Source organism: Mizuhopecten yessoensis, unplaced genomic scaffold, assembly GCF_002113885.1.
Source record: "Mizuhopecten yessoensis strain PY_sf001 unplaced genomic scaffold, ASM211388v2 scaffold2401, whole genome shotgun sequence".
Taxonomy (NCBI): Eukaryota; Metazoa; Mollusca; class Bivalvia; order Pectinida; family Pectinidae; genus Mizuhopecten; species Mizuhopecten yessoensis.
This window is the reverse complement of record NW_018404528.1, coordinates 430292-454129: the sequence shown is the minus strand read 5'-3', so window position 1 is coordinate 454129 and position 23838 is coordinate 430292. Positions and strand designations below refer to the sequence as shown.

The 23838-nt window shown below is 34.7% G+C and overlaps 1 protein-coding gene and 1 non-coding gene across 2 annotated transcripts; both read right to left on the bottom strand.

The window, feature by feature from the left end:
- Positions 1-300: 300 nt before the first annotated feature.
- On the bottom strand, positions 301-373 carry Trnaf-aaa. Its single transcript has one exon. It is a non-coding gene; the product is annotated as a tRNA-Phe (tRNA).
- A 20836-nt stretch (positions 374-21209) lies between these two features.
- LOC110445891 (60S ribosomal protein L30) lies at positions 21210-23834 on the bottom strand. The gene is made up of 5 exons (XM_021490740.1): positions 23777-23834; positions 23609-23654; positions 23045-23190; positions 22136-22266; positions 21210-21317 (listed from the first exon to the last, which is right to left on the bottom strand). The coding sequence occupies exons 2-5, from the start codon at positions 23627-23629 to the stop codon at positions 21271-21273; spliced, it is 345 nt and encodes a 114-aa protein (XP_021346415.1). The 5' UTR covers positions 23630-23654; positions 23777-23834; the 3' UTR covers positions 21210-21270.
- Between the last annotated feature and the right edge of the window lie 4 nt (positions 23835-23838).

Genomic DNA, 23838 nt, shown 5'->3' with positions numbered 1-23838 from the left:
AAGTTTTGCTGGCATTTTAATAGCGAAACATTTTCGACTATTTAAGGTTCTATTGACGATCTAGAATTACATCATGCCCCCTCGTGCCACTATGTGAATGCTAATGTCGCAATCCGTTATAAAAATCTACCTGTATACTAGATCGTGTCTATACATAACCACGGTTAAGTTAATACACGTAGTGATAGGGTACATTAGGTAACGCAATATGAATTCGAAGTGTTTGTCAACTAACGCCTACAGGAAACCTGCCGCAGTTATTGTGTTATCAAACTAGTGTAACGGGAGAGGAAAAATGCAAGGCCAGGCAGGGGTTCGAACCCGGGACCCTCCGAACTTTAGACGGACGCTCAACCAATTGAGCTACCTGGTCGCCGGTGATCGACCCAGTCAAGTTCCGCTACATTCCTTCCTCCTTTTTTAAGTCTCCACCCCGAAAACAACTATTTACAACCCATGTTCGGGTATACCCTTACCAAGCATACACCAAATGCTTGAAATAAGGGTTGGTCACACCACTGTAACAGAAGAAGAAAAAATGCACGGCCAGACCGGGGTTCGAATTCGGGACCCTCCGAACTCGAGACGGACGCTCTACCAATTGAGCAACCTAGTGGTCGCCGACGATCGACCCAGTCCAGTTCCGCTACATTTGTATTGTCACTACGTGTAGATGAAGAGGTGATCAATGTCACGTGACATGTGACATGATACATTTAGCTTCACATAGAATGCTAGCTGTCTTTTCATCCGAAATATGTTTAGGTTCAATTAGGTTTTAAGCAATCTCGCCCTGCATGATGTGAATTTATTGCTTAATTTGCTATCAATACGACGTGCTATACGTCATTTGTCATTTGGTTGACTCTTATTTCCAATAACATGTGGATAAAGACATTATGAAATATAAACTAACACATTTATGGTGTATATTCGAAGCAATGGTTTCCAATAGACTGTCCTGTTTATGACATAATGTACAATGATCATGAAGCTGTCTTTCGTGGTTTCAGATATCTCTTTGAATTAAAATTTGAACGAAATAATCCAGTTCGTAATTTATGTTCCGATGTGATGCAGACATTTGTAAGACGTTGTCGGCTGTGGGATCACGTGTGGTGATGTATGGCTCGGGTCGTCAATAGAGCATTATAAAGAATGGTACTTAATACTCAGATTTCTTCTCGCTAACTTATCACGTCATAATGTCCCCTATAAATATAACCCGATACACTTCTTTACGCTCGCTACGTGTTACTAACAGTATAACAGTGGTCGTGTGTTACGGATATAGAACATCACTCTGTAAACACGTCAATGTGAACATGTTCATTACTGGGTAAAAGACATAATTCTAACTTACAGTAGCGACTTTTGCTACCTCCCTTTTATCACAAACTTACCTGTGAAATTGTATGGATAGAGGTAAATGGTACAACCAAGCTAAACTTTATCATTGACGTTGTGAAGTATTTGTTGATCCTTTTCAAAAAAGTAAATATTTCATAAAATACATGTTGTGCAATTTACAGAATGATATTTGTTCAATATTTGAATGCTTGAAATGGCAGGGGTCAAACTCGGGACCTTTGTATTCCAAGTCCACAATTTACCAATAACGCCACCCAGGAATTATAAATGCGCAACATCGAAATGAGTTTTCATGCGTATGGAAAATCAGTGAACCTTGAAAGATACATAACTTGACAAAGGAAGTTTCTCAAAGGCAGCAAAATCCTTTTTGCTGCTTCAAGGTGGTAACTATGGCAGTCGTTAGTACCTTTAGCTTAAGTCCAATATAAGAATCGTAACAATGAAGAGGAACCAGGTACCAATAACACGTCAACCTGGCCTGATAAGTCATTGTCCTACAATATCTAGTTATAAACAAAATCACTTTTAGTAAATTCGGTGAAACTTTATCATATTGTCAATAGACAAAGACAAAATCAAAACTCAGAGACAAAAACAAAGAGGAAGTGACGAAATATCAACAGAGACAGAGGGAGAAATAAAGTTGTTACTTCCAAATTAAGCAGAATCAAATCAACGATCAACTATCTATCAATTAACTAGGACATAGAGTGACAAAGAGTTAGAAATAGTGACCAACGGCCAACTGTCACTAAACTAGTTAGAAATAGTGACAAACGGCCAACTGTCACTAAACTAGTTAGAAATAGTGACCAACTGCCAACTGTCACTTATCTAGTTAGAAATAGTGACCAACTGCCAACTGTCACTAAACTAGTTAGAAATAGTGACCAACGGCCAACTGTCACTAAACTAGTTAGAAATAGTGACCAACGGCCAACTGTCACTTATCTAGTTAGAAATAGTGACCAGCGACCAACTGTCAATAAACTTGATAAATGTGACCAACGGCCAACTGTCACTTATCTAGTTAGAAATAGTGACCAACGACCAACTGTCAATAAACTTGATAAATGTGACCAATATTACAATCCAGTTTTATCAAACAACAGCATGCAAATATTGGCCAATGGCATAAGCCGCCACAACACCAGGAAAGTGGTCGAATGGTGATAATCCTCTATAAACACAGTCTAGAGTACACAGTAGGTAGTGTAGCCCAACAATGACGTGGTCCTAATATCAACATGTGTCAATCTCTTACAAACATACGTACGTCACATACCTGACTTTCTCCTCCTACTTGATATATAACTAAGGTCAATTTAGATACGTTTGTCAAACGGCTAGTCCATAGAAATAGTAGATTGGCTTGGTTTGTTAGTGTTTTGCGTTTGTTCATTTAAGGACGTTCATCTCATAATCAAATCATCTCCTCATCTTTTCATGTCATCATCTCCTCATCGCATCCTTCATCACCGCCCTATCATCGCCTCATCTCCTCAGTATCCTCTCATCCTATCATCTAACACTCGCCACCATAACCCCACTTCAACCTCTATATCTCTTTTTCATCTTTGTATTTATACACAAACGTACAATAAGCCGCCCAACAACTCTGGAATATAATTTCATGATTTAGCTCTCCTTCTCCAAAATCATATCTCATCACTATATGATGTTGAAGACATATGTAGCTCACCCTTCCCGTGTCCTTTCTCACTCATCCTCCTAAATAGTCTCACCCGCCCGATAACACAAATACCTTTAGAGCTGATATGATCACAATTGTGCATACTCAATAAACTGTCCACCCTACCCGATATACACCCCAGTTCACCTATTTGTGATACAGGTGACAACGCATACAGGTAGACTGTATACACATTTAAGTACTAGGTAAAGGTGTTACTCACTCTACTTGATGTATCTTCCATTGTGAATCTTTCCTCTGGTTAGTGTGTCCTAAATAGATAATCCTCTCCCCCGGTCGATGTCTTACTAAATATCCTCACCCTCGGGATTTTTATATCACAGTCTTCACTTAAAACACCGGAACTCTCACCTGAACAGGTAAGTGTCAAAATTGACTACTGGGACGACAACCGTGCTGTGACGGCTTTAATACTCATAGAATGAAACTAGAATCAGTCAAGTGTGTCAGGGATATTTAAAGTGATCCGAGTCCATCGTCCCTGGAATTGTCTACCACGCCTATCAACTCAGGAATGTTACCAAATTCGACCGTATTGTGAAAAAGAACACCGATTGTTCTAACAAGACAACACAAGCTTTAATTCAACAGTTAAATGTGTACACCAGCTAGCTAGACAGGTAAATCATTAACGAGATATTTAGGCCAGGTTTGTGTCGCCCTAAGACATGTTTTCCAGCTGACCTGTTACGTATACACGCAGTGAATTCAGTTGTATCCTCTAACGTATAACCTCTTGTTATTAACTAAATTTGTTTACTGATATCCTGACGTATAAACAACTACTGTTATTTACTGATCTCTATGACATATCATATCAGCTCCTGTCATTATCCAAATATGTTATTTACTTTTCCATACAAGGCAAAGCATTTATTATTGTCTAAATCTACTTCATAGTTTAACCACGGAATTAGACTAGTCCGTGGTTTAACATATGAGATATAGGTTTTTCTTCTTTTACATATCAGCTCCTAACATTATGCAAATGTGTTTATGTTTTGTATTTTTATATATATCCTCCTGTTATTAACCAGATATGTGTTACATTTTTTAGATAACCTCCTGTTATTAACCAGATATATGTTACACTTTTATAGATAACATCCTGTTATTAACCAGATATGTGTTACACATTTATATATAACCTCCTATTATCAACCAGATGATTTATACTTTTATATATAACCTAGTGTTATTAACCAGATATGATTTATACTTTTATATATAACCTCCTGTTATTAACCAGAGATGATTTATACTTTTATATATAACCTCCTGTTATTCTCGTAATATGTTTTATACTTTTACATATAAGTTCCTATATATACGAACAAATGTTTGATAGTTTTACATATAAGCTGCTATTATTATCCAAATCTATTTTTACATCTAAGCTCCAGTTATTATCCAAATATGATTTTTATTTTCACATATACGCTCCTGTTATTATCAGAATATGTTTTTTTTATGTTTACATATACGTTCCTCTTATTCTCAGAATATGTTTTTTTTTATGTTCACATATACGCTCCTGTTATTATCAGAATATATTTTTTTTTTATTTTCACATATACGCTCCTGTTATTATCAGAATATGTTTTTTTTTTGTTTACATATACGTTCCTCTTATTCTCAGAATATGTTTTTTTTTATGTTCACATATACGCTCCTGTTATTATCAGAATATATTTTTTTTTATTTTCACATATACGCTCCTGTTATTATCAGAATAGGTTTTTTTCATTTTCACATATACGCTCCTGTTATTATCAGAATATGTTTTTTTTATGTTTACATATACGCTCCTGTTATTATCAGAATAGGTTTTTTTTTATTTTCACATATACGCTCCTGTTATTATCAGAATATGTTTTTTTTATGTTTACATATACGCTCCTGTTATTATCAGAATAGGTTTTTTTTTATTTTCACATATACGCTCCTGTTATTATCAGAATATGTTTTTTTTATTTTCACATATACGCTCCTGTTATTATCAGAATATGTTTTTTTTTTTTCACATATACGCTCCTGTTATTATCAGAATATGTTTTTTTTTTTTTTCACATATACGCTCCTGTTATTATCAGAATATGTTTTTTTTATTTTCACATATACGCTCCTGTTATTATCAGAATATGTTTTTTTTTTTTTACACATATACGCTCCTGTTATTATCAGAATATGTTTTTTTTATTTTCACATATACGCTCCTGTTATTATCAGAATATGTTTTTTTATTTTCATATATACGCTCCTGTTTTTTATCTAGGGTTGTTTAAAAGTTTTACATACAAGCGGGGTTTTTTATAAGAAAATATATTTTTAGTTTTTATGTTAGCTATGTTTTTACATACGACAATATGTATTATATTTTTACATATAAGATCCTATTATTATCTAAAAGGGTTTTGTGGTGGTTTTTTTTATATAGGGTATTGTTATTATCAGAATACGTTTTGTTTACTTTTATATACCAGCTCCCTGGTATGCGAAAATGTTTTTTTATAATATAAGCTTCTGGTATTATCCAAATACGCTTTATGCTTTTTACATACAAGCTCCTTGATAAACGAAAATACATTTTATAGTTTTGTATATAAACTTCTATCACAATCTAAATAGGCTTTTATTGTTTTACATATAAGCCCCAGTTATTATCCAAATATGTTTTATACATGTAGTTTTACATATAAGCTCCGATTTATCTCTAAAAAGGTTTTTATCTTACATATAAGTTGTATCATTATGTTTCCAGTTTTATACAAATATGTGTTATACTTTTTATATGTAAGTTCCTATCATTATGATATAATTTATTTCTCTTTTACAAATATGTTTGTTTCATTATCTTAATATGTTTTATGCTTTTACATATAGTCTCCTATTTTATCCAAACATGTGTTATACTCTTACATAAAATCTCCTGTTATCCAAACAGGTTTTGTTTTTACAATTATGCTTCTATTATTATCTTAATATGCTTTATTATTTTACATATAATCTGAAATTACCATATAACCCTCTGGTACAATCCAAATATACTTTATAACTTAACTGATTAGATACTGTTATGATCAAAACAATATAACTTGTAAGCTTCTGTTTCACGTGTTATTATCTAAATGTTAATCGTTTATAAATATCCTCTGGTGTACATACTATTGTTAAAATAAGTTTAGTTTATAACCCTCCTCTACCCCACCCCGCTAACATCCTGGCCAACAAGATTGATTAATACAAGTTGAAACCAATTGTTTTATAATTATTGAAAAACAAATCAAGTTTATATTTAATTAATAAAAGTTGTTGTCATATATTCCTTTCCTGTCGTGCTTAATTCAACCTGTCAATTCTGATGGAAATGCGGTACTGCTGAGTATGTGGTAAAAAATTTCAATAACAAAACAGATGACGTCAAATTATTAACGAGCTGAAATGGTATTTGAAGGAAAATACATATATACGATTTGAATTTTAAGTATTCATGATGCATTTCAATTTTTTTTTAAATCTGAATGTAAACGGGTCAGGCACTAGTTATCGAAATTATGGAGTTTTCTTTATGTTAATTAACCAATATCCAATTACAACACCTACATATGTATTCCTCTCATATAGCAAATCGATTCAACATTTACTAGTATTCAAGGAACAATTGGATGCAATTAGAATCATGTATATAATAATTTATGTAATATACATCAAAAACTTATAATATATAAGTTATCTTTTAAAAGATACATAGACAAATATGTAGCAACATAGATTCTACAAGGCATCTTATATTTAAAATAGCTTAATGACATTTTAAGAAGGTATAACAAGCACATTGATAATATTTAGAAAAATGAAAGACGACCGTTTATAGTTACTAGGTGGTGTATTTATAAAGATCCTTTATGGAAATTCTAACCCTAATACTACCACGTCGATGCTGTCTACCATATGTTATATTACAGCGTTGATGTATACTCTGACGAACGTAAAATTAATGATAGACCGTTCATGACAAAAGACAGATATATGCAGTCATGGTGTATGATGTAGCTACCCATTTCAAATTAATATATATACGTTTTACCAGTTTTGATATATCGTTAAAAACAACGGGGTTGCACTAGTTGTGATAGCTACTGAACAAAGCCAGTGTTACTTTCACATTGTGATAGTGTATATCCTTTAGAGTAACGGGTTTGCACTAGTTGTGATAGCCGCTGAACCAAGCCAGCGTTACTTTCACATTGTGATAGTGTATATCCTTGAGAGTAACGGGGTTGCACTAGTTGCGATAGCTACTGAACCAAGCCAGCGTTACTTTCACATTGCAATAGTGTATATCCTTGAGAGTAACGGGTTTGCACTAGTTGTGATAGCCGCTGAACCAAGCCAGCGTTATTTTCACATCGTGATAGTGTATTTCCTTTAGAGTAACGGGTTTGCACTAGGTGTGATAGCTACTGAACCAAGCCAGCGTTACTTTCACATTGTGATCGTGCATATCCTTGAGAGTAACGGGGTTGAACTAGTTGTGATAGCTACTGAACCAAGCCAGCGTTACTTTCACATTGTGATAGTGTATATCCTTTAGAGTAACGGGTTTGCACTAGTTGTGATAGCCGCTGAACCACGCCAGCGTTACTTTCACATTGTGATAGTGTATATCCTTGGGGTTAATGGGTTTGCACTAGTTGTGATAGCCGCTGAACCAAGCCAGCGTTACTTTCACATTGTGATTGGGTATATCCTTTAGAGTAACGGGTTTGCACTAGTTGTGATAGCTACTGAACCAAGCCAGTGTTACTTTCACATTGTGATAGTGTATATCCTTTAGAGAAACGGGTTTGCACTAGTTGTGATAGCCGCTGAACCAGGCCAGTGGTACTCTCACATTGCGATAGTGTATATCCTTGAGAGTAACGGGGTTGCACTAGTTGGGATAGCCGCTGAACCAAGCCGGTGGTACTCTCACATTGCGATAGTGTATATCCTTGAGAGTAACGGGGTTGCACTAGTTGAGATAGCCGCTGAACCAAGCCAGTGGTACTCTCACATTGCGATAGTGTATATCCTTGAGAGTAACGGGGTTGCACTAGTTGGGATAGCCGCTGAACCAAGCCGGTGGTACTCTCACATTGCGATAGTGTATATCCTTGAGAGTAACGGGGTTGCACTAGTTGTGATAGCCGCTGAACCAAGCCGGTGGTACTCTCACATTGCGATAGTGTATATCCTTGAGAGTAACGGGGTTGCACTAGTTGTGATAGCTACTGAACCAAGCCAGCGTTACTTTCACAATGCGATAGTGTATATCCTTAGAGTAACGGGTTTGCACTAGTTGTGATAGCTACTGAACCAAGTCAGTGTCTCCAGTTATGAATAAAATTATGAGTTTAAAGAACTAAAAGATATCTTTTGATCAAATAAAAAATGCTTTCATCAGATATGGGGTTTTTAATAGCTGAAATACCGCCGCATATACCAAACCGCAGGAACTCTCATGTTTTTAAAGTTTTCTTTTAAGAAAGGCGTACGGTATAACAAGGCTAAGAAAAATACAAAAGTCAAATTATTTCTATGTTTTCTAAATTAGATTTTAGGTTTTGATGATGCATTGCATTAACAGATATTCTCATTCTAACTGGAAAAGGGCTAAGCACTTGGTGTCTCCACATTAACGTTACCAAGATTTTACATTCAATAATGTTGCAGTATACAATAACAACACCTATCACAAGTTAATGTTTGGGGAAATGACATTTCAGATGTTCGTATGTAAGCTTGAACACGGATGATGTGGTTTTGTTTTTAAAGAAATACTCCTTAAAGAAATTTGTCATAATCTTCAAATTCTACACCAAATATCCACATTACGCAAGACCTTACAATAAATATACAAAACCACACACTTGTGTTTTTCTAACGAATCAGAAAGCACGACTTTATTGCGCGGACGAATACATTCACGAGTGCGCGGAGCGCACGAGTGAATATATACGTCCGCGCAATAAATGAGTGCTTTTTGATTCGTTAGAAAAACACAAGTGTGTGGTCTTGCTTTTATCACATACCTTCCGTATTTTGATATTTTTTTTGCAAATACCGGGATCTATTATTTGTTTCTCAAAGTTTAATCAGGATTCACGAGGGCGAAGACCGAGTGGACCATGATTAATGGAGGAGAAACAACTGTTTATTTTATAAGCAATGGTTTGAAAAGGGTGTTATAATTATAAATGACTTATTAAAGATAATAACTCTGGTATTTTCTATAGTTTTATAGAATTTTCATAAAAATTTGATGTAAAAACTAACTTTCTTACATATCAAGGTATTATTAATACTATAAAAAAAACTACATGTCCAATGATGATACTTTAAATACTTTGATTAGTAATCCATACATATCCTTAAATTTAGAAATATTTATGAGGCATAAAAAAGGAACTCAAGATTTGTATAAGTTGTTGTGCCAGAATGGTACCATATCCACTGGGAATAACAAATGGAATGAATTGTTTGTATTCGATGATGACACATGGAAATTGATATGTATGATTCCTTTTACAGTAACTAGAAATTCAAAATTACAATTGGCTTCAATACAGAATAAATAAACACATTTTAACAACAAACTCTTATCTAGTTAAAGCAGCTCTTACCGATAGTGCTCTTTGTTTTCAATGTAAGACTGAAATAGAGACAATAATTCACACACTATGGGAATGTGAGAAAGTACAAGAATTTCTACAAAATTTTGAGTTCCTTCTTGATGCATTGTTAATCCCATTTGGTTTTAACAAGGAAACCTTCATTTTCGGTTTATTTAATCAACATAGTATTAGTAGTAGGGTAGATAATACCATAATTTTAATTATAAAACAATATATTTATAAATCGAGATGCTTACAAATGTCAATGTCAGTAGCTGCGTTTAAGAACCTTATCAAGGACACATATTTTATTCAGAGATATATTGCTTTTAATAAAAGTGATTTTTTTTTTATTGAAATTCAATACTGAATGGAAAAAATGGGAAAGTCTAATTAATTTTGCTTAAACCCTGTCTTTGCCAAAATATGAACATATAACTATAGAGTTTTCTTATATAAACATGTACTTACAAATACTTATATGTAACACTCCTTGAACTTTCCGACACATCTATATAGCTTCTCAGTTTCTCAATCTCCACCCCCCACCCCCTCATTTTTTTCTCTCTCTAGTCTTACTTTCCCTTCTATACCTCTAGGACCTGCTCTAACCTCTTTTCTATCACCTCTAAACAATGCTTTTATATAACAGACATAATTTAGCTGTAATTTAATTGGACATAAACATAATTAATTATTAATTATACCTGGAAATATGCAGTTTATTATAAATAAATATTTAATGAATGAATTGTAATGTATGAGAGGAATAATGTTTATGTTTGATATATTTGCATTGTTACAAATTTGGAAAAAAAACCTGTCATTAATAATAATAATAATTAGAGATTCTTATATACTGCTTTATCACAACCTAGTTCGTAGGTCGTCTCAAAGCGGTTCACAAATTATCATCCGTGGTTATAGGGCCTTTGCAACCAGCCAATATCTTTCTTAACTCACTGGGGAGCATACAGCCGGTGCTGCAATTTCGGCGCTCACAGCTAGCATTCAACAGTTCTAGCACCGCCCAACCACGTACTCATTTACAGCTGAGTAGACTGGAACAAGCGGAGTAAAGTATCTTGCTTAAAGATAAGATGGGTCTCCGTGCCATGACCCTTCCTTCACGAGCCCGGCGTCCTACCACTAGACTACCGTGCCTCCCTACTGTAAGGGCAAAATAAGCTTTATTCCGCCGAAAAAAATAGTCGGAACTAGGTTGTGGTAGTTCTAGACAATTTTTCTGGAGAGGCTCCGATTAGGGGAAATATGATAGGGTAAACTCGAGCGCGTGAGGACGACATTATGTTTTCTTGTCCCGTCACATGACCAGTATCATACATTTAGACATGAGATGAGGTATAATAATAATATTTACAACGCGGTATTATTCATGGTAGATTTTGGAGAAAAAATGAAGAACTTCAGAAAAGTACTCATCGAGTAAAGTTTATAGAAGATTAAAAGATTATGTAAATAACTCGTTGTCAATAGACTTAAGTATAATGGGAGTAGACGCACCCCAGCATAAAATACAAACAGGAAGCACATTGCCGCATATTTTATGATAATAATATGCAACTATTTAATTTACAAAATAACTCCAAGGCACATTACATGTAGTATGATAGCTCTAGGGTTTCAGAAGCATTTATAACAACATATGTGACAAATAAATTCACATTATGCATTTAGCATGAAAGTCATTCATCATCGTTTGTATATACGGTGACATGATAATTACGTTTCCGCTAAAGACTCTAAAATACAGACATAAACAGGTGGATGTTAAGGCTCACTGTATCACTACCGTAACATGTACCCATCCTCGATATCCAGGCGTTACGCTCACCTTCGGGGCAGGTATCAGCCTAGCGATTGGTCCGGTTTCCTGGACTCCTGTCCAGTAGCTCTACATTTATATCCAAATCTATATTAAGGGGAGGTAGCTTCATGTACGAATGAACCTCCGCCTAAATGAAGTGCCTCCGACCTGGACGAGGTCAGTACACCACCACAATGGACAGGTGGACCTCACCCATCAAATCATTACGAAGAAATATCCATCGAAGTACCCTATACTATATCCACTGCCTCATACCCCATGTACTAGCCTCGCCTGTACCTTGAGTCTTTAGACTCATCGGTATATTCCTTCCGTTCATTCAAACTGTTCGATTCTTTGTGACTGTTCGCTGAGTGATGTTTACCTGTCCATTGTCGGTTGTGCACTTACCTTATTTAGGTGTTTGTTGGTTTTACGTCAGCTTTACCACCGAGTGATTCAGTCATCCACCAGACGAAGAAAGATAGGAACTGAATAGAAGGAATATAGTCAAGTATGCAGCATCTTGATAGTCCAGGTGCTAAGTTCACTAACGTTCTCTGCACCCCTTGAATATGCCATGACAAAATTGAAGGGTCGGTGTGCACCTCCTTGTGAATAACACAAGAAGACTAGATCAAAAGTATCTTTAGCGGTAGCGTAACGGTAAAACTGACCGTCTCTGAAGCAGGGACAGATATTATCCCGGCGATTGCTCAGGATTTTTTTTACCTCCAACCACCATTCAAAGTTTCATAATGTCTATGGAAATACAAATATCTTGAATATACCCGTATTAAATATAACATTTCTGTTTGGGAGAATTATTATCCAGATTACATTAATTGTGTACGGTTGCCTGTCCGACTATCAGACTGCAGAAGGTTACTATACAGGGACAATCTTTACCCAGAGTTGTTGTTCCTTACACTAGGTGGAGATTGTATACTGGGAATGACTGTGCCTGATTTTCGGACGGCTTTCGATACCTTTGACCATGAAACACTTTGTTAAGAATAAATACGTTGTGTTTATAAAGTGCTCTGGCTGATACAGCTCATAAAATTCTGATTTCACGCAGTGTGACTTACAAGCTCTCGACCATAATAAGCTATTAAATGTACAGAATATATTAGATGGTGTTACCCAAGGCAGCGTTCTAGGACCGTTGTTATAATATTTATATAAAACATTTGTATAGCGTCCTTTATCACTTCAAAATTACTCTAAGGCGCTTTACAGCACATTAATAACAGTATTTGTACAGTGACAGTTATACAAAATCAGCATTATACATTAGGTAGCAAGATATTTATCGCAAAATGCATATAAATGTATACACGAATGGAAATGTAGAATACCATGGTTTTAAGTGATCGGAGATAGATCAGAATTGGAGGAATACGAGGTATTCGAGCAAATGTACAAAGAATATATAAGAATACGGTCGGGACCAAGCAAATTATTCGACGAATAGGGGGTATTCGAGTTATGCGAGTTCGAGTAAGTGGGGTTCACTGTAGATATATAGGGTGGTGTATACATGGCGTCTGCGCAAAAAAGCCTAAAATGCAGACGTAAAAAGATGGGTCTTTATATCTTCCTTGAATTTAGCCATTTTATTTTTACTTCCTGGTAGCAGATGAATAGGTATTCCCCAACGTGGCCGAAACCCTTCCTGACCACCGGTTAACGTAGGTCGCAGTCCGAGATTTTGGGACACAAAACAACATACGTCTCATTGTAAAGTTTCATTATACAAGTGCAATGATATTTTTACATAAATAATAGTTTCTGCGATAAGTTCTGAGTCAATTAATTGTCAGATATGATCGGCTGCACAGTGCATTCTTTACCATTTACTCTCGCAGAACAATTATGATAATTGCTGTCTGGTTTGGTTTAGTATTTTTAACGTCCTATCAACAGCCATTGCTGAGTATATACCAAAGCTGGGTGCTATCAACACTTGTATAGGGTTCGGTATGTTGGCGATGACAGAGGAAGACTTGTCAAAATTGTCAACAGTTGCCACAACCAGACTGGCCAAGAGTTATCTCCAATGATGAATTGCTGAGACAGTGCAACAAGGAGAGTATGAGAGACATCATCAGGAAGAGACGCTGGAGGTGGATTGGACATGTGTTAAGGAGGGAAGGTGACTCCATCACAAAGGTCGCAGTACACTGAACTCCTGAAGGTAAACGGAAGAGAGGTCGCCCAAAAACCACATAGCGACGCACGGTGGAAACAGAGCTCAGTGACATGGATCACAGCTATCGAGCGTTTAGCAAAAGATCGACAGCTGTGGAGGTACTTTGTTGCTGCCCTAAACACCACCGGGCGTAATAGACAGTAAGTAAGTAAGTAAGTAGGTATCAACAGCCATGGTCATTTAAGGACGGCCTCCCTTGTGTGCATGATGCATGCGGGTAGTGTATGCGTTTGTGTTTTGGGAGGCTGCGATATGTTCGTGTTTGTCTCCTTATGATAGTGTGGAACTGGTGCCGACGTTATAGTGCTACCTCACTGAAACATACTGCCTTAGACATCCAACAGGACACCCCACCCAGTCACATTATACTGACAACGGGCAAACCAGTCGTCCCACTCCTAAATTATTGCGCGTTAAGCAGGAGTAGAAACTACCATTTTTACAGACTCTGGTATGTCTCGGCCAGGGGACAGAACCCAAAGCCTTCCTCACAGTGGCGAACGCTCAACTAAAGGCCAAAAGTGAGGCATTGTCAAGGGAGACATTAGGAAGAAGAAAATTGTTTAGAAAGAAGAGAAAAGAAGAGATCCCAAATTTAGTCGCCTCAAGATTACGATCATGCAATGGGGGCAGCAGGTACAACTATTACGCCCTACCTGCAGGGACCGTAAAATTAAGAAAATTAAGAATCGGCTTCAAATTATTCAAAATAAATGGATAAGATATATTTCTCGTCATGAGTTTAGTAGGGAGTGTGTTAGCAATTTATATGTTTGGAAATATAAATACTTTCGGAAGCAAAGTAAACAGCTTAACCTTTAACATGTTTCAGAACGTCGGACGTGTGATTACACCTATAATTTGGTGAGATATCTGTACCAAACATTGACTACACTGCACCATAGAACTTGTTCCTCTTTCTAAGACTCGTTGGCGATGCTGGGGCCAAAAATGGAAAGTCAAAATGATGTTAAAAAATATGTTTTATGCTTTAAAAATGTAATAAATAGAAAATGTAATGGTGTCTTCAGTAATAACAAATATATTTCACTCGTGTTGCTAATATTTTTGATATTTTTCAAATAAAATTAAGACACCATTAAATATCCTCTATATATTCTATCAGCTACTTCGGTTCTGTGGTGTATCTCTAGCACGGAGGACGGTAAATCCCAGACAAACCAATAAACATAGCCTATAGGGGCTCCAGTTATGTGAACGTGCCTTAAATTAAAAGATTGTAGCCATCCCCATCTTCGCATTCCTCTCTTACTCCTGTCTGAGAAAATAAAAATATGTTCAAAATAGAGATGTTCTGAATAAATACACGTAATCCAGTATAACTCCACATTATACCGGCAAAAAGTGGACGCAGATTCTATACAAAGTGATAAAGATATAACGATAAGATGTTTTACAGTAGATTTGGCACTTTGAAAAAATGTAACGTGAAATGGCTTCTTTCAAAATCACGGAGCGTATCATCCAGTGTGTTAGTGACAGTTTGAGGTTTTCCAGTAGGCCATGACTGTTAGTGATAAATCACGAAATTCAGACATGCCCAAGTAATAAATAAAACACCTGGTGGAAAGTCGTAGCTAGGTAACTCCTGTTGTTGCACATCAGATAATGCGTAGCTAGGTAACTCCTGTTGTTGCACATCAGATAATGCGTAGCTAGGTAACTTCTGACAGGTAAGGCGTCGCTAAGTAACTCTTACTATAAAACAACAGATAATGCGTCGCTATATAACTATTCCCATAAAACAACAGGTTGCTATGGTAATTCATGTTATAAAACAACAGGTTGCTATGGTAATTTATGCTATAAAACAACAGGTAATGCGTCGCTCTATAACTATTCCCATAAAACAACAGGTTGCTATGGTAATTCATGTTATAAAACAACAGGTTGCTATGGTAATTTATGTTATGAAACAACAGAGAATTTAAGGCGCTGCTATGTAGATCCAGCCAAGGCGTCGCAAGAAATTTCCATTTTAAAAACAACTTGCAAAGATTCGGAAGGTAATACCTGTAATAGCACAACAGGTTAGGCCTACTTGTGTTTATCCTTTGTCTTGATTAAGTGAAGAAAGGTATTGATTGTATTCATTTTCTACAGCAGTAGTGAGGCAACCTCTGGTAGTTCTGTTTATCCAGTACATAAAGAGATATGAAAACATATGTATATGGATGGTAGCTCTGTGGCCCAATGATCAGGATTAAGGAAACAAATCGTACTTCTGTGTACGGTGCAGCAGGGGCGAGCTAAGAGACCTGTAGTATTTTAGTTACCCGAAACATTAATGAGTGTTGTGATAACATGCATTAAATGTATGATTGTAACGAAACGTACGGTTCTGTTGATCCAGTACATCTGGAATGACGAAACCTTTGGTAATTATGTTTGTCCGGTGAGGAAACCAGCTCTGGTAGGTCCGTTTATCCATTGCATCCGGAGGGATCGAAACTATATTTCTGTTACCAAATGCCTCAGGAGTTAGATAACCAGAAGTAGGTCTTTTCCCCGAAGTGTAAGAAATTATGAAACTTATCATAATGTTAATGTCTTCCTCTGGTGTACAATACTTAAACGAAGCATTGCAGTGGTATACAATAATATATTAGATGCTTTGCAGTGGTATACAATAATATATGAGATGCTTTGCAGTGGTATACAATAATATATTAGATGCATTGCAGTGGTATACAATAATATATGAGATGCTTTGCAGTGGTATACAATAATATATTAGATGCATTGCAGTGGTATACAATAATATATGAGATGCTTTGCAGTGGTATACAATAATATATTAGATGCTTTGCAGTGGTATACAATAATATATTAGATGCTTTGCAGTGGTATACAATAATATATTAGATGCTTTGCAGTGGTATACAATAATATATTAGATGCTTTGCAGTGGTATACAATAATATATTAGATGCTTTGCAGTGGTATACAATAATATATTAGATGCTTTGCAGTGGTATACAATAATATATTAGATGCTTTGCAGTGGTATACAATAATATATTAGATGCTTTGCAGTGGTATACAATAATATATTAGATGCTTTGCAGTGGTATACAATAATATATTAGATGCTTTGCAGTGGTATACAATAATATATTAGATGCTTTGCAGTGGTATACAATAATATATTAGATGCTTTGCAGTGGTATACAATAATATATTAGATGCTTTGCAGTGGTATACAATAATATATTAGATGCTTTGCAGTGGTATACAATAATATATTAGATGCTTTGCAGTGGTATACAATAATATATTAGATGCTTTGCAGTGGTATACAATAATATATTAGATGCTTTGCAGTGGTATACAATAATATATTAGATGCTTTGCAGTGGTATACAATAATATATTAGATGCTTTGCAGTGGTATACAATAATATATTAGATGCTTTGCAGTGGTATACAATAATATATTAGATGCTTTGCAGTGGTATACAATAATATATTAGATGCTTTGCAGTGGTATACAATAATATATTAGATGCTTTGCAGTGGTATACAATAATATATTAGATGCTTTGCAGTGGTATACAATAATATATTAGATGCTTTGCAGTGGTATACAATAATATATTAGATGCTTTGCAGTGGTATACAATAATATATTAGATGCTTTGCAGTGGTATACAATAATATATTAGATGCTTTGCAGTGGTATACAATAATATATTAGATGCTTTGCAGTGGTATACAATAATATATTAGATGCTTTGCAGTGGTATACAATAATATATTAGATGCTTTGCAGTGGTATACAATAATATATTAGATGCTTTGCAGTGGTATACAATGGTATATTAGATGCTTTGCAGTGGTATACAATAATATATTAGATGCTTTGCAGTGGTATACAATAATATATTAGATGCTTTGCAGTGGTATACAATAATATATTAGATGCTTTGCAGTGGTATACAATAATATATTAGATGCTTTGCAGTGGTATACAATAATATATTAGATGCTTTGCAGTGGTATACAATAATATATTAGATGCTTTGCAGTGGTATACAATAATATATTAGATGCTTTGCAGTGGTATACAATAATATATTAGATGCTTTGCAGTGGTATACAATAATATATTAGATGCTTTGCAGTGGTATACAATAATATATTAGATGCTTTGCAGTGGTATACAATAATATATTAGATGCTTTGCAGTGGTATACAATAATATATTAGATGCTTTGCAGTGGTATACAATAATATATTAGATGCTTTGCAGTGGTATACAATAATATATTAGATGCTTTGCAGTGGTATACAATAATATATTAGATGCTTTGCAGTGGTATACAATAATATATTAGATGCTTTGCAGTGGTATACAATAATATATTAGATGCTTTGCAGTGGTATACAATAATATATTAGATGCTTTGCAGTGGTATACAATAATATATTAGATGCTTTGCAGTGGTATACAATAATATATTAGATGCTTTGCAGTGGTATACAATAATATATTAGATGCTTTGCAGTGGTATACAATAATATATTAGATGCTTTGCAGTGGTATACAATAATATATTAGATGCTTTGCAGTGGTATACAATAATATATTAGATGCTTTGCAGTGGTATACAATAATATATTAGATGCTTTGCAGTGGTATACAATAATATATTAGATGCTTTGCAGTGGTATACAATAATATATTAGATGCTTTGCAGTGGTATACAATAATATATCAGATGCTTTGCAGTGGTATACAATAATATATTAGATGCTTTGCAGTGGTATACAATAATATATTAGATGCTTTGCAGTGGTATACAATAATATATTAGATGCTTTGCAGTGGTATACAATAATATATTAGATGCTTTGCAGTGGTATACAATAATATATTAGATGCTTTGCAGTGGTATACAATAATATATTAGATGCTTTGCAGTGGTATACAATAATATATTAGATGCTTTGCAGTGGTATACAATAATATATTAGATGCTTTGCAGTGGTATACAATAATATATTAGATGCTTTGCAGTGGTATACAATAATATATTAGATGCTTTGCAGTGGTATACAATAATATATTAGATGCTTTGCAGTGGTATACAATAATATATTAGATGCTTTGCAGTGGTATACAATAATATATTAGATGCTTTGCAGTGGTATACAATAATATATTAGATGCTTTGCAGTGGTATACAATAATATATTAGATGCTTTGCAGTGGTATACAATAATATATTAGATGCTTTGCAGTGGTATACAATAATATATTAGATGCTTTGCAGTGGTATACAATAATATATTAGATGCTTTGCAGTGGTATACAATAATATATTAGATGCTTTGCAGTGGTATACAATAATATATTAGATGCTTTGCAGTGGTATACAATAATATATTAGATGCTTTGCAGTGGTATACAATAATATATTAGATGCTTTGCAGTGGTATACAATAATATATTAGATGCTTTGCAGTGGTATACAATAATATATTAGATGCTTTGCAGTGGTATACAATAATATATTAGATGCTTTGCAGTGGTATACAATAATATATTAGATGTTTTGCAGTGGTATACAATAATATATGAGATGCTTTGCAGTGGTATACAATAATATATGAGATGCTTTGAAGTGGTATACAATAATATATGAGATGCATTGCAGTGGTATACAATGGTATATTAGATGTTTTGCAGTGGTATACAATAATATATGAGATGCATTGCAGTGGTATACAATGGTATATTAGATGTTTTGCAGTGGTATACAATAATATATGAGATGCTTTGCAGTGGTATACAATAATATATTAGATGTTTTGCAGTGGTATACAATAATATATTAGATGCTTTGAAGTGGTATACAATAATATATTAGATGCTTTGCAGTGGTATAAATAATATATTTGATGCCGTAGTGGTATACAATGGTATACTTGATGCTTTGCAGTGGTATACAATACCATTTTTGATGATTTGCAGTGGTAAACAAGACCATGTGATGCCTTGCAGTGGTAACACATTTGTATATTTGATGCTTTGCAGTGGTAAACAACGGTATATTTGATGCCGTGCAGTGGTAAACAATGGTATATTTGATGCCGTGCAGTAGTTTATTATATCATATCTGTAGCTCCGCTGTAGTATACCTGTATATCTGTGTCCTGTATGGGAATACAATACCATATTTGATGCGAAATATTCCTATATTCAGTTGGTATTGTTTACAACCTTTTTTATATATTGTAGTGATATTCCATTCTATATTTGATGCCCTGTAGTGGTATTCAATTCTATAGAATACAATACTGCATTTGATGTGTAATTTCAGCCTAAAGCTAAGGTCTTTTTGACGTTATTATTTTCTGTCCTGTAATTCGATGCCTTTCATTATTACACCACACCACATTTGAGTTACTTTGCAACTCAATATTTCATTACAAAATATCATTGTTAAAATAACATGAATTACCAGGGACGTAGCAGTGTAGAAATTATTTTTCCCATTTCCCAAAAATATGTGGTTAATGAATGTGGCATCCAATTAAAATTGCGTACTTAAATCTATTATATCAATCCAATCTTATTAAGTTCCATATTTTTGTCATTCATCACCTCGATATGATCATTTATGTTGCCTCGACAATTAAAATATTGACCACTGTGTTTGGACAACACATGGCTGGACAGTGTCCATCAGGGTCTCTACATACAGCATTATGTAAAAGGGGCCATTCTACGCCTGTAGCTAGTCCTTGTTTGGAGTGGATTTATTTACAAGTAGGAGGCCTATAAGTCCGTCTTGCATCAGTTTGGACCTTCACCTTAAAGGGCCAAGCCATCAAATTTGGCACAGGTTCACGATACTAATGTCTGTAAAGTCTCATAAATAGTTAGCGTGTAGTTTTGTACAATACCTTGTAGACCCAACAAGCTCTGGTAATATATTGATCGAGGGCAGTTTGCAGTTTCTACACAAAGGACAGTATGTAACCTGCTTGTTATCAGAACGTAAGGATATTAATGTGAAGTTCATTTCAAGAGACATTGTTAATCACCTTGCAGTATAGCCGACTGCAAAGTTTTGTAGTACAAAGTATACCATTTTTTGCTTCAAATGTTTTCTTTTTAAATAATCTCGTTTTTAGATCACGATTCACTGCTAAAAAAATATGTGACATCTTTTCTATTTGTGTAAATTTGCAAATGTTCTTTCTTTGCAAATACAGAACATAGAAACAAGCAGTACTTAATCTGCTTTCTCAATATTAAATCAGTTGCAAAAAATTCAACTATACAGTAAAGTATCTTTCTCAATTTCTAAAATAAATTTCAAAGGTGAATCTATGGTCAATGCCTCCTCTCCTTAATCAATGGAACAGTACCAGCACAAAAGACAAATAGTACAAGTTTCGACCCACAGTTTAATCATCACATTTTTGTAACAATCAAATCGAGAGTCCCTCTTCACTGCTGCTGTTCTGATGGCATGTTGCGGATAATGTCGGAGTCACCTGTAAATACCAAAGGAGACAAATTAATTACGACCATAGCAAGCAATTATGTCCAGGTCCAGTACACTCTGCCGATTGAGCTATATAGCTATAAAGACCTATATACACCAATAAATTATAGCTGTATTGAGCTATATTTTCTCCGATTTCAATTTTCATTAAAATAAAGCAAAGTCGCATAAAACAATAAGGTTTTTGGTAATGGTGACTACAAAAAACATAGTTATCATTTTTCATAAATGTAAAATTTCCGATTTTTTTACATCATTATTTTTTAAAAAGAATACTTATATTTAATGTCTTTACTTATCAACCTAATGATGCAATCTTCTTTTATAAGCGACTGTTTTGTTTTCCTTAAAAAAGAAAATCGCTTGAAAATAGCTCAAAAGACCTATTATAGGTCTTGACAGCTATATAGCTCAATCGGCAGTGTACTGGACCTGATGTCACAAGTTCCAATGTTAATGGATAAGCATTTGTTTTATGCAATTTTACCAAAATAATGACTCAATGTTTATTAAACCAGATATAGCAGAAAATATTTTTGATGTCTGTGTCTCCCAAGACCAGTCGCACCGATATATATATACAGGTTGATTAGGTCAAGGGAGGCAACTCTCTGTCCCACAGGATGAACGTGTTCCCTTGGCTACATAACCAGGACACTGCCTGAATCTTGTGGTTAAATATTTGCTTCTGTTAAAAAATGCTGACAAAATATTAATATTCATCCCAAAAGAAAGGAAATAAGTCTACATTTCAATTATGAGACAATTCAAACACTAGTTTCCCAAACAACTGTATGTTTGCCGTACCTGGGTCTGTGATGCTGAGCGTGCAGACACGGAAGTATTTACCACAGGCGGTACCTAACTCTATGTTGTTGCCGGAGTAGTGGTGCACACCAGTCTTTGCCAACATAGCATAGTACTCTATCTCGCTCTTCCTGTCAACACAAAACATCATTTACTTCGGAAAGAAATCCACTCGTTTTACACGAGTCTCCAAGATATATTCAAATTCAGTTGTTACATTTCAAGTTAAAATTCTAATTTTATTCTAATAAAAATCTGAATGTTTCAATTGAATAAAAAAAAATCAATGATAATATTGGTACCTTTTCTCTCAAAACAATGTTTTCAACATTTCACAATTTATTCAGACCACACTCAGGGTATCGATTAGTCAAATTTGCCAAACATCCAGTCTCCTTAAACATCAAGGCATAAGCTTACCAACCGTGCCTATACACTTACAAACATTTTAACATGTTACCTTGCCTACCATAAACTCATGTGTTCTATGTCACCTGTCCAGAATGATCTTAGATGATCAAGAGGTCAAAGTTCAAACCTCAGCATTCCGTAATCCACTTTGTAAGCAGAAAGCAAACCAAGTGTAACAGGTTAATGACTTCATCTTTGCCCGATTTATTCAGACTCCGAAATCACAAAGAAACTGATACACAATACATTCTCTTGAAATAACATTACGTTGAAATTAAATTTCAAGCCTTACAATCTCTCCTTTTTCAGAATTAAAGTTTACTAATAAAAAATATTTCGGTTGTTTTTATTTGGAAAAGAAACCAAAGTTTTCTTGTAAAATTAATTGACGTTTTTCCTTGATTTATTTTTCCTCTTCATTTGAAAAATATTCAAAACTTTACCTTCAGTCGATGTTCATCATTTCATTGTTGGCAAGTTTATTAAGGTTGAACTTACCTTAAGGGTGGGGTGTTGTTGGCGATGATGACCAGCTTAGCCTTGCCCTGTCGGAGTGTCTTCAGCGTTTGTTTGTAGCCGAGGACATATTTGCCACTCTTCATAACAAGAGCCAGCCGAGAGTTGATGTTCTCGATACTCTTCTTCTACAATCACAAATAGAAAAATTCACAATACTATTTATTTGCAACATTTCAAGTTCAAAGGTTCCGTTGTTTCCATCTCAATTATGTTTCCCAGTTATTTCTATCTCATTTATGTTTCCCAGTTATTTCCTACTCATTTATGTTTCCCAGTTCATGCAATCAAAATACAATTTTCGTAAATCTCATAGAAAAGTGCAATTGTCAAATTAAACAAGTTCCAAATAAAAGGCATCCACAATTGTTTTTTAATCTCTTACAAAAATGTACAATCGTCGTAATGCAAGGCCCTTTCTAAATCATCCATTTACAAATTGCTGGATCCTGTAAGGCTACTTTTTGGCTACAACACCCTTCCTCCCCCCTTCTTTTCCATTGAAAAAATCCACGTGCTCGCCACATGGCAGCCATATTCACTTACGTTTTTTTTCGTTGGCGGCATTTTGAAGTTTTGGGCGAGATATGTCCTGAAATTAAGAAACAATTCTTATTAAAAATCAGTTTATTTAAAAACAAATCAATAATCATAGTTAAATCGTTATATTATATGCTATAAATCGACGAAAATCTTGAGCAAATTTTTCCACACCTTCTCGGTTCGGTCGACTGGTGAGAAAAGAACGATCACGTGGTATATCAGGCTGAGGTCAC